The following is a 15,875-nucleotide window of genomic DNA, read 5'->3' on the forward strand; positions in this document are numbered from 1 at the left end:
TAAGTACCTACAAAGAGAATTTGAAATAGAGGTGAATAATCGAAGAAAACTTTGTAGTCAGATTAAATTTACTGCCCTCTTTCGTATGATTAAATCTTTTAGAACGACATTTGACTTTGATCCGTATATTTTCACTGATATGTGTTAAATTAGTTAAATATCAAAAAGTGGCGCCATCCTAATACATAAAAGGCCAAAGGTATGGCAGCATCGTTTCGTGCGATGGCGCCACAGCCATTAGCCGATGCCCGGTAAGATGGCCCCACTTTATTATATTTGAAATTTTTTACACATATCAGTGAAAGAATAAGGATCAAACTCAAATGGTGTTCTAAAAGTTTTAATCATGTGTCGAAAGATGGCAGTACGGGTTTACTACGGCTACAAAATTTACTTTGACAATCCACCTCTATTTCAAATTCTCACACAGTACACACAAGCATTGTGAAAAGCTTAAATTAATGTCTCATGGTCTACCCATTGTGACGTTCACCTTCAAGGTCTTTAGGTGAAAATGCACTTGGCAGGAAATGACACCACCACACAGAAAGGCGACACTTCCCTTTGTTTAGGTGCATTCTTTCTAGAAAATGGCACTTTTATGAACTAATTAGTACTCATTGTCATGGACTAAGGCAAGCCTGAAATAAATATCCATTTAGCAAGATTACAATAAAACTGTAGGGCGTTTGTAATAAAAACGCTATAAAATTAATGGAGACTTAGTATTGTACTTTGATATAGTTCGTGTTATCCACGATGACGCTAAGATTTATCAAATCTAACCTTTAATAACATGACACTTTGTTCTAACTGAAGAGTTCATTTTACTTGTCATTAAAAAAGTTGTTATAGAATAAGAAGATCAAATTTTTCAAACATAGGTATTTAATTATGTTTCTATATTTATCAGAATTAGAACAGTGAAAATAATGGATAGCTAATAAGTACGTGAAGTTGAAAACGTATGTATATGTATTGTTTCAAACATCCAATCTATATTTATGTACGAACTGAATACAAATGCAAAATATATTTTTATATTTGTAGAATTTGGTATAGGGATAGGATATAAGACAGGGAAACCGTAAAACTTGGTAATATTGAATAAATAACATAAACGCATTAAAAATAGGTCCTTTTACCTCTATTGAAATGCTCCGCTTTTTTAAATTGGTATTCAAGTCGTTTTATAAATGTCAAAGACCCCATTGATTCGCATTAGTGACAAACGGCGCCACATGTCACCTGCTCACTGTCCCGGCAAACTCGATAAGCTGAACGCGGTTCCGGATATTTGAATACTAAGAATGGGAGCCAATAAGTTTAGTCTGGTTCAGTTTGTTTTATTAAGAATAGAATAACGCGGTAGCGATGACTATTGTCTGTATGTAATGTGACCGGTGTGGGAAGTCAAATCAATCAAATCCGGTCCATTTCCGGGCCGAATGCGAATGTTCTTACCAGAAGTTGGTAGGATGTGGAAAAAATAAATGTTGGCGAATATTATTGCGGGTTCTAATAATACTCTTTGAAGGACGCATGATGCTTTTCCAGGAAAAAAATCATGAAACGATAACACTTCTGACAAATGATGTTAATTACTTGTGTTAGATGTCTTAAATGTAAATATTCAAGGTATTTGATTGAAATACTACTTTGTCGTTTCTTTCTCCATTGTGAAGAGGAATTGTGTTTTTAGTATATAAAATTAAAGAAATGACGAATTCTTTTATTTAATATCAATTTTTTCACTATTAAATATAAATAAAGTTTATGTTACATAATAGCCTAAATTACATTACATTGTTAATTTAATTAACTTATACACACTTACTCATTATGAAATGGAATACGTTATTATTACCTATAGACACATAAATTAGTTGCAGTTTATTCGAGTTAAAGTAGTAGGTATAGCTAGCATCCTATACTATTGGTATGTGATATGATGTAACAACTTAAATGGCTAAAACATTGGTTTGAACCTATCAAATAAACGACGCAAAGGAACTCCCAAAAACGGACCTCTTATAGGCGAAAGGAATTTAAATAAAATTTGTCTACTAGGAAACAGAATTCGCACTACATACGAAACCAAACTATATACTATCTCGTAAAGTGCACGAAAGTATCCAGTTAACACGTTAAGATGAAACGACAGGAGTGGGACTTTGAAAGCGAAATCCATTGTAGGGGAGTTCCAAGGCATAATCTGCCTGGACCTCCCCTGGAGTCGTCGTTAAATCAGCTATCAATGGCGTAGGCGAATCTATAACAGTGAAGGAAGGTGTCGCGTCTGGTCCGGCGTACACTGGATACACTCTCGACTCCGACTCTCTTTGAATAAACTTTGGCGTTTCCCCTTTAACATCATTAGCTGCAGTATAGGCGGCGGCTAAATGTATTCTGTCAGTCTTGATGTTTTCGGTGTCGAGATTGGACCAAGAGCGCGACAGCGGCGGGGGCGTGCCGGCCATCATGGAGGGGGGAGGCCAGTTGTCTCCGCTTCGCTTCTCGTAATGATCGTAAGGGGGGTAAGAATGATAGAATCCGTAGTTCAGCGGACTTGTACCGATCTGGAACAGAACATCTATTAACACGTTATCAAACATGGCTGGTAAAAGTGCAGGAAAGCCTAACTGTGTGTTTTAGTTAAATATTGTTATACTTGTTTTTTAATAAGTTAAAATCTGAGAGAGTTAGGTTTTATTTATGGACAGGCGGCGTCGTGAGTGACGAATTCTAAACATACCGCGATATAAAGTGTGCATCTCTGTATGTGTTTTTTTACTGGATTTCAAACCTGGGTATAAGAATACACACACAGAAACTGCCTTACAAAACTACTGTTCAGGTTATTTTGTATAGCTAAAGTTTTCATAAAAAATGCAAATGGTCTACAAAATGGTTTACAGGTGGTTCGATATTCGTGTCACCCAACGCGCCCCATATACATAAACGAAGCCTTAAGAGGTGAAAATTATTATGGAACAGGTATCATACCTTTCCCCTGTCATGAAACCCATCATTAAAGTCTACCTAAAAAGGAATTGTGTTGTCATGTAATGTTAGTGAGTATTAGTATTTGTTACTAAACTATTTTCATATCGTTAGTAGATTAGGTTAAGTTACTCTTCATTCGTTTAGTATTATTTAATTTCTTCATAAAAAATCAACTGTTGTTAATTCCTTGTTTTTAGTCATTTAAAAATTAAGATATTTAATATCAAATCTAAATAAATACTAACGAATAAATATTTACCTTTTTCAATCCTTGTATGGATGCCAAAATTAGAGCCATTTTGGCAAGTACGAGAGCTTTCCCGCCGAGAACGGCGAGGAATTGAAAACCCATAGGTATCATGACCATGCCGATAGACACGATGCCAAACATCATCATTACCATCATCTGATGGCGGCGGCGACCGCGGAACTCAACTGAAACAAACTCAAAAATGTATTCTGCAAGTACACCATGATTTACACGAAGAGGTACACGATATCAGAAAAAATACAAATAAGAATAAGATTTGGATGTGTAAGGGCTATCTAAACGTAAAAATGAAATAAGTGTTTCGCGCAAACCAAAAATATCTTTAGATGTACCTTTAATATTAATGAGAGAGGGAATAGGATAAAGGCAATAGTTATGCTGACTTAGTTAATAATAGGTTAGGTGAGACGCCTACATTGGTATTATAGGTTTTCTTAAGTTCGCAGGAGTTTCCTCTAAATGCTTTCTATTACACGAAAGTTAGTGACCATTATATATGAAACACTTATTAATACCATTCAGATTCGAACCTCAATAATGATCTTTCTTCGAAACTCGTAAGCTTAAAGTACCCCTCTTGACTCCGCTTGTTTTTTAGTGTTACAATCATAACTTCAATAAATAAATAAATAAATAAATAAATAAATATTATAGGACATTATTACACAAATTGACTAAGTCCCACAGTAAGCTCAATAAGGCTTGTGTTGAGGGTACTCAGACAACGATATATATATTATAATATATAAATATTAATAAATACTTAAATAGATAGAAAACACCCATGACTCAGGAACAAATATCCATGCTCATCACACGAATAAATGCCCTTACCAGGATTTGAACCCGGGACCATCAGCTCCGTAGGCAGGGTCACTACCCACTAGGCCAAACCGGTCGTCAACTTGTATTGTTCAAGGGTACTCAATTATTTTTAAAATAAGAAATAAGTAAAACAATTGCCAATTAACACCGCCCACTACATCCTAGTTACAGTAAACACGCTACTAATTGTCAATTAGAAAAATATCGTAGAAATATGATAGGTTGTACCTACCTGTAATATATTTCTTGAGAGTATTTTTTAATGCTTTGAAAGGTTTAATATCTTCGAAAAATATACAAAGATATTAGAGCTGGCGGCTTCCTCGCACAACGTATCAGTATTGCGATACAACGAGGAAATGCCGCCAGCATCCTTGGTACAATGCCTCAAGGGCCTATTTTAGATATAAGCTAGTTATAGTATTCATCTGTATATATCCATTATGTATATTGTTATTGTCAATAAATAGAATTACACAAAGATATTAGGTATTTAATTACATAGTGAAATAATAATATATCTGCTTCCCTGTTTTCATAATAGAATAAAACATAGGGATATTAACATATTAGTATCGATACCTAGCCGTAGAAGTCATGTTACACGTGTATTTTAAAGGTTTATTGTTTAAAATATATAAAATAAAATAATAATAATAATAACAACTATATTCTAAAGTACTTAGACTATTTACTGCAGTATGTCACATTTATTATTGTAAGTACCTACGTTTAAATAATGTTCAGAGTTACTTTTGCACCGCTATAAAGCTGTCATACTCATGCCTGACCTTTTAAATAATAAACGTGTATTTTAATGTACAATCAGCATCAAAAGTAACGGATCAAATAACGCTTCATAAGTATCTACCATTATGTAACAGCTTAACAAAAAGTGATGTCTTTAATATAGAACAACTAAGACTGTAAAAGATATATTTTTGAACGCGAATTTAAGAAAATTATCAACATTTGGAAATGTTATACGGAATATCAGATACTTTTGGCGCGTTGTTTCATCCGCTACTTTTGATGCTGACTGTCCATATTACGTATGGATTAATTGCGATAAGAAATTCTTATTTGAAGTATTTTTTTAAAAATATGTACTTATTATTAGAATCGATAAATAAGAAAATAAAATTTTCATTAACGGCACCTAGTCGAGCGTACACAGGAAACTTAATGTATAACCAAGTGGCGAGTCAGGTCATAATGCCATCTCTTTCACTCTTGCTTGGTTTTAACAAGGGCAAAGGAGATAGCATTATAATCTCAGTCGCCAGTTAGTTCTGCGGCAAGTATAGTGACAATGGACCGGTGACCAGCTGCTGCCCAGTGTGCACTAAGATATTGAGGCGAAAAGGGTTTTTCATTTAGTAACTACCGCAAGGTGTCAGTTTTGCATTCGTTTCGGAGTATGCATAAAGGGATGCGTATTGCCGTCGACATTTAAATAATTTGATTAAAAAAACCGCATTCATCTTCTTTTTCTAAAAACTACCCCGGCGTTCACTATGCTATTGAGGCGGATCAGACAAGCTTTTTATTTAGTACAAGGCGTTAGTTTTGCATTCATTTCGGAGTATGCGAAAAAGGGTAAGAGGAATGCGTACACAGCGATGGTCAACATTTAGATAATGTAATTTACAAAAAATGATATCCGCATTCATCTTCCGTTTCTAAAAACAAATAGTTTAGGTTTAGATGTTTTCGTTTTTTTTATATATTAAATTTGGAAATCCGCCACTGGACGCCCTGTATATTTATGTTTTTAATTGATTCATATTTGACAAATAGTGTTATTAAAAATATTTTATTCCCTCTTTATTTTATTTTGTGCAGGGTACCCAAAGGGTAAAATGGGACCCTATTACTAAGACTTCGCTGTCCATCCGTCTGTCTGTCCGTCTGTCACCAAGCTGTATCTCATGAGCCGTGATAGCTGGACAGTTTAAATTTTCACAGATGATATTTCTGTTGCCGCTATAACTTATATAACGCAATTGTCCGGTTTTTATAAATAATTCGTATGTAGGTACAGTCACAGACTTTAATTGTTGATCCATTTAAGGTCCAAGCTAATTTGATTATTAATACTAACGGTATGAAATGTCCAATGTATAGAAAACCGTCACTATATTTACTATACCTACTTATACAGGTAATACCTTTTTCTGGCGTCCTCCCATCCTCGAAGTCGAACTTGATAACATGGGTTCGAAGTACCTTCGCCATCCGCTGCATCGCGAGAGTACGCCACTCGCCTTCCTCAAGCTCCTTCTCCGACCACGAGCTGGACATGCACATACAAGGTAAATGCGACATCTGGAGGGCTAGCGAAGATGACAATCGGCCATCGACAAACGCCAAACGGAAATAATGGATGAATGAAATGAATGGAAATCTTTATTTCAGGCAACTAGTGGCCCATATATACCTTAAAACTAGCATAAGTACATATTATAAAAATATGTACTATAAATTACATTAAGTATGGTTGCGAGGTATTACGCAACTCCGCATGCAGAGTCAGCCGACTACGCCGGCCGCGAAACAGCCGAATCTTGACACTCTACGACCAAACCTCCTCATTGTTGAAGGTCCTCCTTGGTGGAATAAAGAATTTATCGGGATGACAGATGCTACTAAAAGTCACGTGTCTATTTCCTAACATTTCAGTTTCGATTGGCGTTTTCTATAAACGATTTTCATCTTAGCTAGTCTGTCTATGATAACTTTACTAAGGGGCACTATATTGTTGCTATATTGTATATTGGGCAAACACCCATTGACGAAGGAATCGCGACACGGAAATGAAGATTGATAGGACATACTATTGCAAGACGGGAAACGAATAATGCTACCATAGCTTTCCCTTGGAAACCACCGGATGCAAGTCGTGGCTCCGGTCCTGTACACTCTTGGCAACGGTCCGTCCTAAGAGAGCTACGAGCGATTGGGTTGAGCTGGAGCGAGGCCAGAAGGCGAGCTGAAGATAGGAAGGCGTGGCGCGACTGAAGGCCCTTTGCACCTTCGGGGTGCTTTAGGACAACAACAACAACAACAACAACAACTTTATTGTTCTCAGCATTACAATTGTCTGACCGGTTAGAATTGCACGTGGTGGGCACGTGGATTATAATTATAAAATTATAAATAAAAATACATATCGCAGACTGCCTATCTACATTTAATTTACTAAATAATAAATGCTACTTGGCCTGTCTAAACATGTAAAACCTTTGTTTTTAACAATACCTAATATTCCTTAGTACTTTATATATTTTTTTCACCGTCTCCAAGTATGGTTTAGAACATCTTCATGAATATTATATTAAATTTTACTTATCGAAATTAACTTTTCGCTCGACAACGTTGAACATGTAAAGTTTGCGATGCCAGCGTGTTAAAGTTATTATCCGCATTAATTATTTATAAGCTTGCTTCTATGGATAATAATAATATGTTAAGATGTGGGTTTCAGAGAGCACGCTCATATTAGACCCTTAAGGTGTAGTAGGTTCAGCCAATATAGTTTTTTTTTTTATCATAGAGCTTTTTAGGGTTCCGTGGCCAAATGGCAAAAAACGGAACCCTTATAGATTTTTAAATCATAATACGGTCGTCAAAAAATATAAATAGCAATCTTGAGGTCTTTTTCTAATAACCTTATTGATGCGAAACCTGATTAAAAACTCAACCACTTTTGCTGGATAAAGAAAAACACAAACGTAGGGCTGAAACGCACCATTCAAAATATGTAACAACTATTTTTGCACAAAACCTAAAACTTGAAAATGGCTTCTGAAAATGCGTAATTTTAGTTTTGATCGAATTCATCGAGTACTTTTTTTGAATAAACTTAACAATTTTAATCAAGTTTTTTTAATAAATATAGGTGGGCATTATTACACAAATTGACTAAGTCCCGCAGTAAGTTTAATAAGGCTTGTGTTGAGGGTACATAGACAACGATATATATAATATATAAATGCTTAAATACATAGAAAATACCCATGATTCAGGAACAAATATCCGTGCTCATCACACGCATAAATGCCCTTACCAGGATTTGAACCCGGGACCATCGGCGTCATAGGCAGGGTCGCTACCCACTAGGCCATACCGGTCGTCAAGTCAGTTATGGAGCAAAACATGTCGAGCAATTTGTTAGAAGGGGTCTTTATAATGGTTTATATTTTTGTAGGTAAGTATATTTTATGGTTTGTTATTTTATTTTATTGTACGCTTAGTACTCAGCGAGCTTCGTTCCCAGTAGGACCTGGACTCACGGTGCCTTAAGAGTATTCACAAATAGTTGTTTGCTTACCCACCCACAATATAAATATATCGCTGTTTTAAATAAAAATATGGACTAAAACATGTCGAGCAATTTTTGAATCGAAAACCTGAACTCAATTAAGTACTCGATAGTCTTATAATGAAAAGCCATTAAGTTTTACAAAAATATGGCTCACCTGGTCTGAACGAGGTAAAATAAAGTAAAGATAAAGTAAAGATTATCCCTACTTTCCCACACTAGTGTGAGAATGAGCACTTTCCGTGCCTATATCGAAAGTTTAAAGGAAAACGTTGTAAGATACACGTGCGAACAGGTAATTTCCTACTTCCCGCACTTGACTAACTAGAATGTAACGCTTAAAGTAATCGAGACATACAACTGTCGTTCATGATATTATTACATAAATTAATACACATCAGACTCCAGAGATGTATTATTAAGTAAACATTCATTCATTATTTAATTTGACTATGAATACTGTTTGAAAAATACAACTAACTACTGTTAAAACAATTAATTAGGTACAAGATATTTATAAACCTAAAAAACAATTAGTTAGTTATGATTAATAAAATATTGTTTACTTTATAAACGTGTAAGGGTAAGAGAGATGTGAAATTTAAAATTAAAACAATATAAATATTCTTTTCAATTTAATTTTCAAAGGGCATGTAAGGGCAAAGTCGATAATTAGGTCGAACCATAGTAGTCTCATTCGATATTTAATAACACCATTACAGGAATATGAATAGACATATGTATAACCAATAAGGTAAGAGTGAGATAGCGCTTTACAAATAAAAAGACACTTCCAAAATGTCGTTGTTTCAATAACCAAGTCCTTACAAACGAATGCTTAGTTTTTAATTTGTACAATTCACGGAACATAACATCGTTAATTTATTTGCATGAATATATTATAAAATCACATTACCTAATCAAAAACACAAACAATACCAAAATAAATTTGTGCGTTGCCATTTGTCTGCATCATTGTGTAGGTAAAGCACAGTGTTTATAATTCATATTGCAAATTAACCAAAGGCAAGCGTTTGCCTCATGCGAACCAAAATACAAGTAGATAATATCAATGGGCTCAAATAACGAACAGCTATTAATAGGGTCATTTTAATGGAGTCGCGGCAATAAGACTGCAGACACTTTTTTGAGAATGACCCAATGTAGGCATTAATGAGTACAAAGATCATTTGTAATAATTCTTTACATTAATTTACAAAAAAAAGGAAATAAACAAACAAAAATAAAATAAATAGATATACTTTGAATGAGTTACCTAATGAAAGGCGTTATTTTTACACTCCTTAATAATAATAATAACAATAATTCAGCTTATATACGTCCCACTGCTGGGCACCGGCCTCCTTTCACGCGCAAGAGGGCTCGGGCTATAGTCCCCACGCTAGCCCAATGCGGATTGGGGACTTCGTATACACCCCTTACCAAGTTAAAAATCAAAACCGTAATGGAAACCTCCAGCATGAACTTAGTTTAGTACCTTAAGAGGTCAAAATTCATAAAATTTAGCAAACTTTTGTTACATTAAATTCTGACTATTTCTAACAAACACAGTGTCACAAAAGGAAAGATAAAAACAAACGAATATCAAGGGCTTGTTAGGCTTGACAGGCGATTATGAATAACGACTGGGGGCTGATTTTTGAATTTCGAGCGCTCGAATTCGTCACTCGAAAATCTGTGGAAAACGGCGAATTGATATTTTATAATATAAATTCGGAAATTCGGAATCTTGACCACTTGTCTTCAATTATATTAGTAGAACTTAAATGCCTAGTAGTGGAGATAAATTGAAGGGAATTACACGAAATCGAGCACTCGACATTCAAAAATCGGCCCCCAGTAGTTTGTCTGATATGAGGCGAATACTCGCTTGTTGAGTGATGGTTAAGCGACAGGTTGAGAATCGGACATTAATGTCTGGCTGATCATTTCGCAATCTGAAACTGGAGCGGTCAGTTGCGCAATTTTATTTGATACTTTGCATGACGTGGACAAATTACATACCGGCCACTCACCCTAGCACCATGTTTTTATACATAATTTATGCATGTTTAAGGAATATTTTTGTAATAAGCTACTGAATTAAACAATAATAAATTACATTTACAGGTCATTATTACTTTTAAACAAAAGTGTAGATACAGTGTGTAAACATAGATTAAGGTTAGAAGAAGCTATACAGTATCTAATTTTAATACGGGCGAATTAATAAAGAGGTGGTTAGCAACGGATCTAAGATGAAGTGTATTGAGAAAAATTTTGCTTAAAATAAAAAGAAAATATTTACCATACAAAATAATACGGCCCGCAATGTAAAGCCATACACAACTCAAGACTAAGGGATACGAGCTTTTTATAGTAACTGTCAACTCTTCTTTTTTTTCCAAGCGTGTCATGTCTCGTAATATTCGCAGTACATTGATACTCGGTAAATTTTTAAAAATGAATGACGGGGTCATAATTAAGTTTAATTTAAAAAAAATCTTAGTTAATGATTACACGGATAAATTCTGTATCTGGTTTCAGTTTTCGCCCGTACACACACCCCCGGATTACTCTCTGTAGCCGACATTGTTATAGGTTACTTCAATAATGTTATCTATCAAGATCATAGAGGACATAACTCTAATTCCCAGTTATTGGAATGTATTGCTATTCGTGCAGGGTCGACGTGTAGGAACCAATTACGTACAAGCTTCTGATCTATATATGGAACACCTATTCTACAAATCCTCGCAAATGAAGTTCTATAAAGTACCAGGTGAGTTAACAGTCAAAGGTTATTCAAATATCTACTAGGAATCCAGTATAAACCTGATCTATATTTACTCCTATTTCTTGCGGATATTATAGATCGAATCTCACAAGAAACGAGCAATATTGTATAGTTGCGATGATATATTTTCTGAAAATTAACTTTACTATTTATTAACCGATTAATGATCTATGGATATAAATACTCTCGTTGAAGTATTTTAGGTATGTATTAGAACGTCACTTTAAGGTTTCTTCTCATTAATCGTAGGAATTTTAACATAAAATAAATAGGTATACTTTGAATGAGTTACCTAATGAAAGGCGTTCTTTTTACACTCCTTAATAATAATAACAATAATTCAGCCTATATACGTCCCACTGCTGGGCACAGGCCTCCTATCACGCGCGTAAACATAAGATTTAGTAAAAAATAGTCATATCGATTATTAAATAGTTTTAACAGCTATAAAGCGTATAGTAGTATTAAGTTTATTATATAAATATGTTTTGTATGTAGAAAACTATAAGTGTATAAAATAGAAATTTTTAGTTTAGTTAGTCACATGTTTTATAAGACTGTTTCTAAATAAATTAACATGAAAAAAAGACGATTTTTTGTGTAAATTTAAGTAATATACTGATAAATGTAAATTTTAGAAGTATACATCTTGCTATAATTTTTATGAAAAAGGGTTCATTACACCTTCATTCACGTTAACGTGCACTGAATTGATTTACTTAATGACGGACTAGTCATGTTCTTTTAACTCCTACATACGAAAATAACTCGATATGGATGAAGATGCTATGATGCAAACATGACACGTTCATGACATTATAATCTTTATTTATTGCATAAAATCAAAATTTGAATATGACGTTTGACGTTCACGTCTCAGGTCTTTTATTTTTTGTGTGAATAATTATTTTGTGAGGAGAAGTCTACCACCCTAACGTCTCTTGTTACTGGACCACCGGCAGCAGAAATATTTAATATCCGCTTGTACCTATGCTTAATTAACACTCGCACGCTAATCTTGGCATTCTTAAAAAAGCTGATGATGATTAATAGTACATTACGATACAAGTGCGAAAAATAGGAAATTCGAAACGAGTGGCGATATATTAAAACACGACCGAAGGGAGTGTTTTAAATCGACACGAGTTGCGAATTACCTATTCGCACATGTATCTAACAACGTTTTACAGTACATATGGCCCTTTAAATGTTCGACACAGTAACGTAATATGCTAATTTTCGCACTAGTGCGGTAAAATAGCACCATATGTACTGTAAATAATATTATCTTATAGTTTCAATTATTTGAATTGACGTGGCTTAACAATTGTCACAAGTTCAGAATATATAAAAAAGTGCAACCGCATAGTTTCAGTTCATTAGAATACCCTTCAATTCATTGACTGATCACAAAAGAAAGCTTCAAAAAACGAAAGCTTCAAAGAGAAGGGATTTCTAGAAGTAATTTTAAGCATTACTTCATCTTTCGAAACTTTGGGTCAGTGACCATAAACTAGCTGAACAATCAAAAATGATACCTGGTATAGTTGTCTGGCATCACATTTCCCGTCCTGTCCACCATCTCAAACCGCACTAAATTGACCCCTTCAGCAATGGGCACTATATCTGTACTGAGCGATCGGTCCAATGCCCTCAAGGTCTTTCGCTTCATACAACGCACGAACTTCGGAAAGTATTCCTTGTGGTCGATGACATCTTTCACGTCGACTAGCTAAAAATAATAGTACGTGTAAATAAATCAACCCCAAAAATGCACATGTATTTTTGATAAAACCGTAAATTTGATGAAAGATGAGGCGTAGGTTTATGTATCACGAAACAATTATTTAAATAAATAAATAAGTTCATGAAAATCAGTTAGTTGATAGAACGCGAATTACGTTCTCTTTCCTCACCGGTAAGAAGATGGAACGGAGTTTATGGTATATAAGTGGTCCTGTGTGCGCTCTCATAAACATAAAAAGTTCCTTATGTATTTATAAACATATCTAATTTTATTACATTGAACTCAGTTCTATAATATTGTTATTGCGTGCATATAAATGCTAATAAACACACGTGTTATGCCCAGATACTCTGTGTATTCAGCCTTTACACAACATTAAGTATTCATCGCCTTACTAAATTAAGTTTACGCCTCTCATCGGGGTAACGGCTAGATGTTCATTCATACATCTCTACAGGGTGAAATTGTTATGTTTGACACTTTGTATAGGATTCGTTAGATACCCTGACAATGGCGACTAAGTCAAACTAAAACCTAGCATGTTACAATAAAAGATTTTACAGAATGATCATTTTGATGAAACCTTTGAAAATGATGAAAGCGCCTCGCATTGCAAATATTTAAGCCTCTGATCATTTCTTTATTCATTTTCCATTTTAGATTAGTTAATAGAATACAAATTACTACTGCATATATCTAGTTAATGAAAATGTAATCATTTGCAATAAAATTACTACAGTCCTTGCATGGCAATTAACATTTTGAATTACTTAGTATTATCGCATTTATTGGTTTTTGCTTGAAAGCACATTAACCACTCAGCGTTTTTTTTTTTAATTGCACTTGCTCGGTTTTGGTTTTTTAAAGCCAGATAAACTTGTTTCTAATGGCCTGCGGGTTATTAGCAAGCATCTGTTATTCAGTAAGCCGATTGTTGAGGTACCCGTCGGAGATTAATGTATTAATCAAAGCTAGGACAGGGGTGGAATGGATACTCAAAGGAACTTCGAACTATTAAAATGAAAGGGTAAATGAACAGGTTTATTAATAGAGCCGAGCCGGATTCATATCTAATCGTTAAAGTTTGGATTAAAGCATGTGAAAGATATTCGTAGAGAAAATAATTAAATTTATAAATTTTAACAACGGTAAGCGATGTTTCATACATTAATGTAGGCCTTGTTTTGATATTTTAGAAACTAAAATGACAGTACTATTGTACCAAATCTGTCAGTTTAGCCTAAGTCTATAAAAACATAGATCATTACAGGTAAAATCAATAAAATAAATGAATACGTAGAACAACGTTGCAGCTATCATTCACCAACAGCGCTGTATACAAACTAAGCGTCCAACTAAACTAATATAAAAAATAAGTAACATGGCCTACTTTTTTCGAGCAGTCTCTCCACAGGATTCTGACAACATCGGCCCCCTCGAGCCAGATATCCGCGATGAAGTGGCTCATGTGTGCGTCAGGGTCTCCTGTCTTCTCCGTTTTTACTCCCGACATCAACGCCACAGCCAAAATTAATTTTACCGCTGCTCTCATACTGTTTCCTTTATTTATCAGATGCTATAGAATATTTTATACATCCATAATGCCATGACTAGATTTCCGCCGAATAAGATAAATAAAATTGATCTGCAACATATGTTACACGTCTTTGTTGTTAAACAAATTAAAAATATATTATTTTAAGCGATTATTATACGGCGAATACATATAAAAAATCTATTGAATGGATTGTAATTTGATTAATAAGTTATCACTCACACAATTGATATTTTTAAATATTCACAATATCACTGATTTTTATCATACAACTAACAATGCTTCATGTATCTTGTATTTCGATTAAATCTCACAGATAAATAAACTATGACACTATTGGCTCGAGCTAATTTACATTTGACTCGAATAGAACTTACCAAAATCAACAGAAACTCCCTGAACTAATGTTGTGTTTAACAGGCACAAAGAACAGATAGAATAACTAACTGATACCTTCGACTGTATGCTGCCAAGGTCACACTTGGAATGGAAAATGCCACTTGGCCCCTTTAAGTTATACGAACGATGGAAAGCGATTTTCTACGCGACCAACGACCAAATCATGTTAATGGATGACCACTCGTACTTGTATGTTAGTTGGCGCATATCCATGACGAACGTCCGATACGTAATTGTAGTATTTTTTCACATATTGGTACTTACCCCTGTTATTTATAAATGGCTGCTTTCATTATACCAACTAGGTTAACGTGTGTATTGGTTTTTATAGGTGAAATGGAATTACCATAACTAAAAGTCAATTAATCAGGTTTGCTATATTAAATTTGCATGCATCGCCTAAATATTTTACAATTTATATCAGAAGAGCTACGTAATGTAACCTTGGATAAACATAATATAGGTATTTTTATCAATTATGTACCTCGTCACTGGTAAAAGTACCTACCTAAAAAGAATTGTACGGCCGTGTCTACTTCTATTTTGCCCTACTTGGTGGATATATCCTTCTTACGGGAGTTTTATAGTTAAAATCTCTCTATACTTGGTGTTGTGGTAAAATAAAGTGATAATTGCGTTTTTTTTTTTTGGAGTTTACGCTTTAAGAATCGATTACCATATTATACACAGTATTTATTTCCATTAATTGCAAGGGTGCACTTCTGAGCTTGAATTAAGTTCCTTTCTCAGAGACACTAGTTATTCCAATTAACTCCTTCCGGAGATAACCAATAATTTATTTTTATTTGATATGGCCCCCTACAAGCATGTACCTATGCTATGTGTAGCTTGCCTTAGGGCCTGTTTACATATTGTTTAGTATGAGTTAATACAATTGCTACTAAACGTAAGTACTTACTAAGTATCTGGGACTTATCTTTTAAAATACAT

General features: G+C 34.4%; 1 protein-coding gene across 1 annotated transcript; it reads right to left on the reverse strand.

Annotated features, from left to right (window-relative positions):
• Positions 1 to 1,040: 1,040 nt before the first annotated feature.
• On the reverse strand, positions 1,041 to 15,563 carry LOC133520702 (uncharacterized). The gene is made up of 6 exons (XM_061855315.1): positions 14,903 to 15,563; positions 14,361 to 14,615; positions 12,762 to 12,955; positions 6,274 to 6,398; positions 3,266 to 3,441; positions 1,041 to 2,579 (listed from the first exon to the last, which is right to left on the reverse strand). The coding sequence occupies exons 2-6, from the start codon at positions 14,520 to 14,522 to the stop codon at positions 2,148 to 2,150; spliced, it is 1,089 nt and encodes a 362-aa protein (XP_061711299.1). The 5' UTR covers positions 14,523 to 14,615; positions 14,903 to 15,563; the 3' UTR covers positions 1,041 to 2,147.
• Between the last annotated feature and the right edge of the window lie 312 nt (positions 15,564 to 15,875).

The sequence above is a fragment of the Cydia pomonella genome, chromosome 8, assembly GCF_033807575.1.
Source record: "Cydia pomonella isolate Wapato2018A chromosome 8, ilCydPomo1, whole genome shotgun sequence".
Classification (NCBI taxonomy): domain Eukaryota; kingdom Metazoa; phylum Arthropoda; class Insecta; order Lepidoptera; family Tortricidae; genus Cydia; species Cydia pomonella.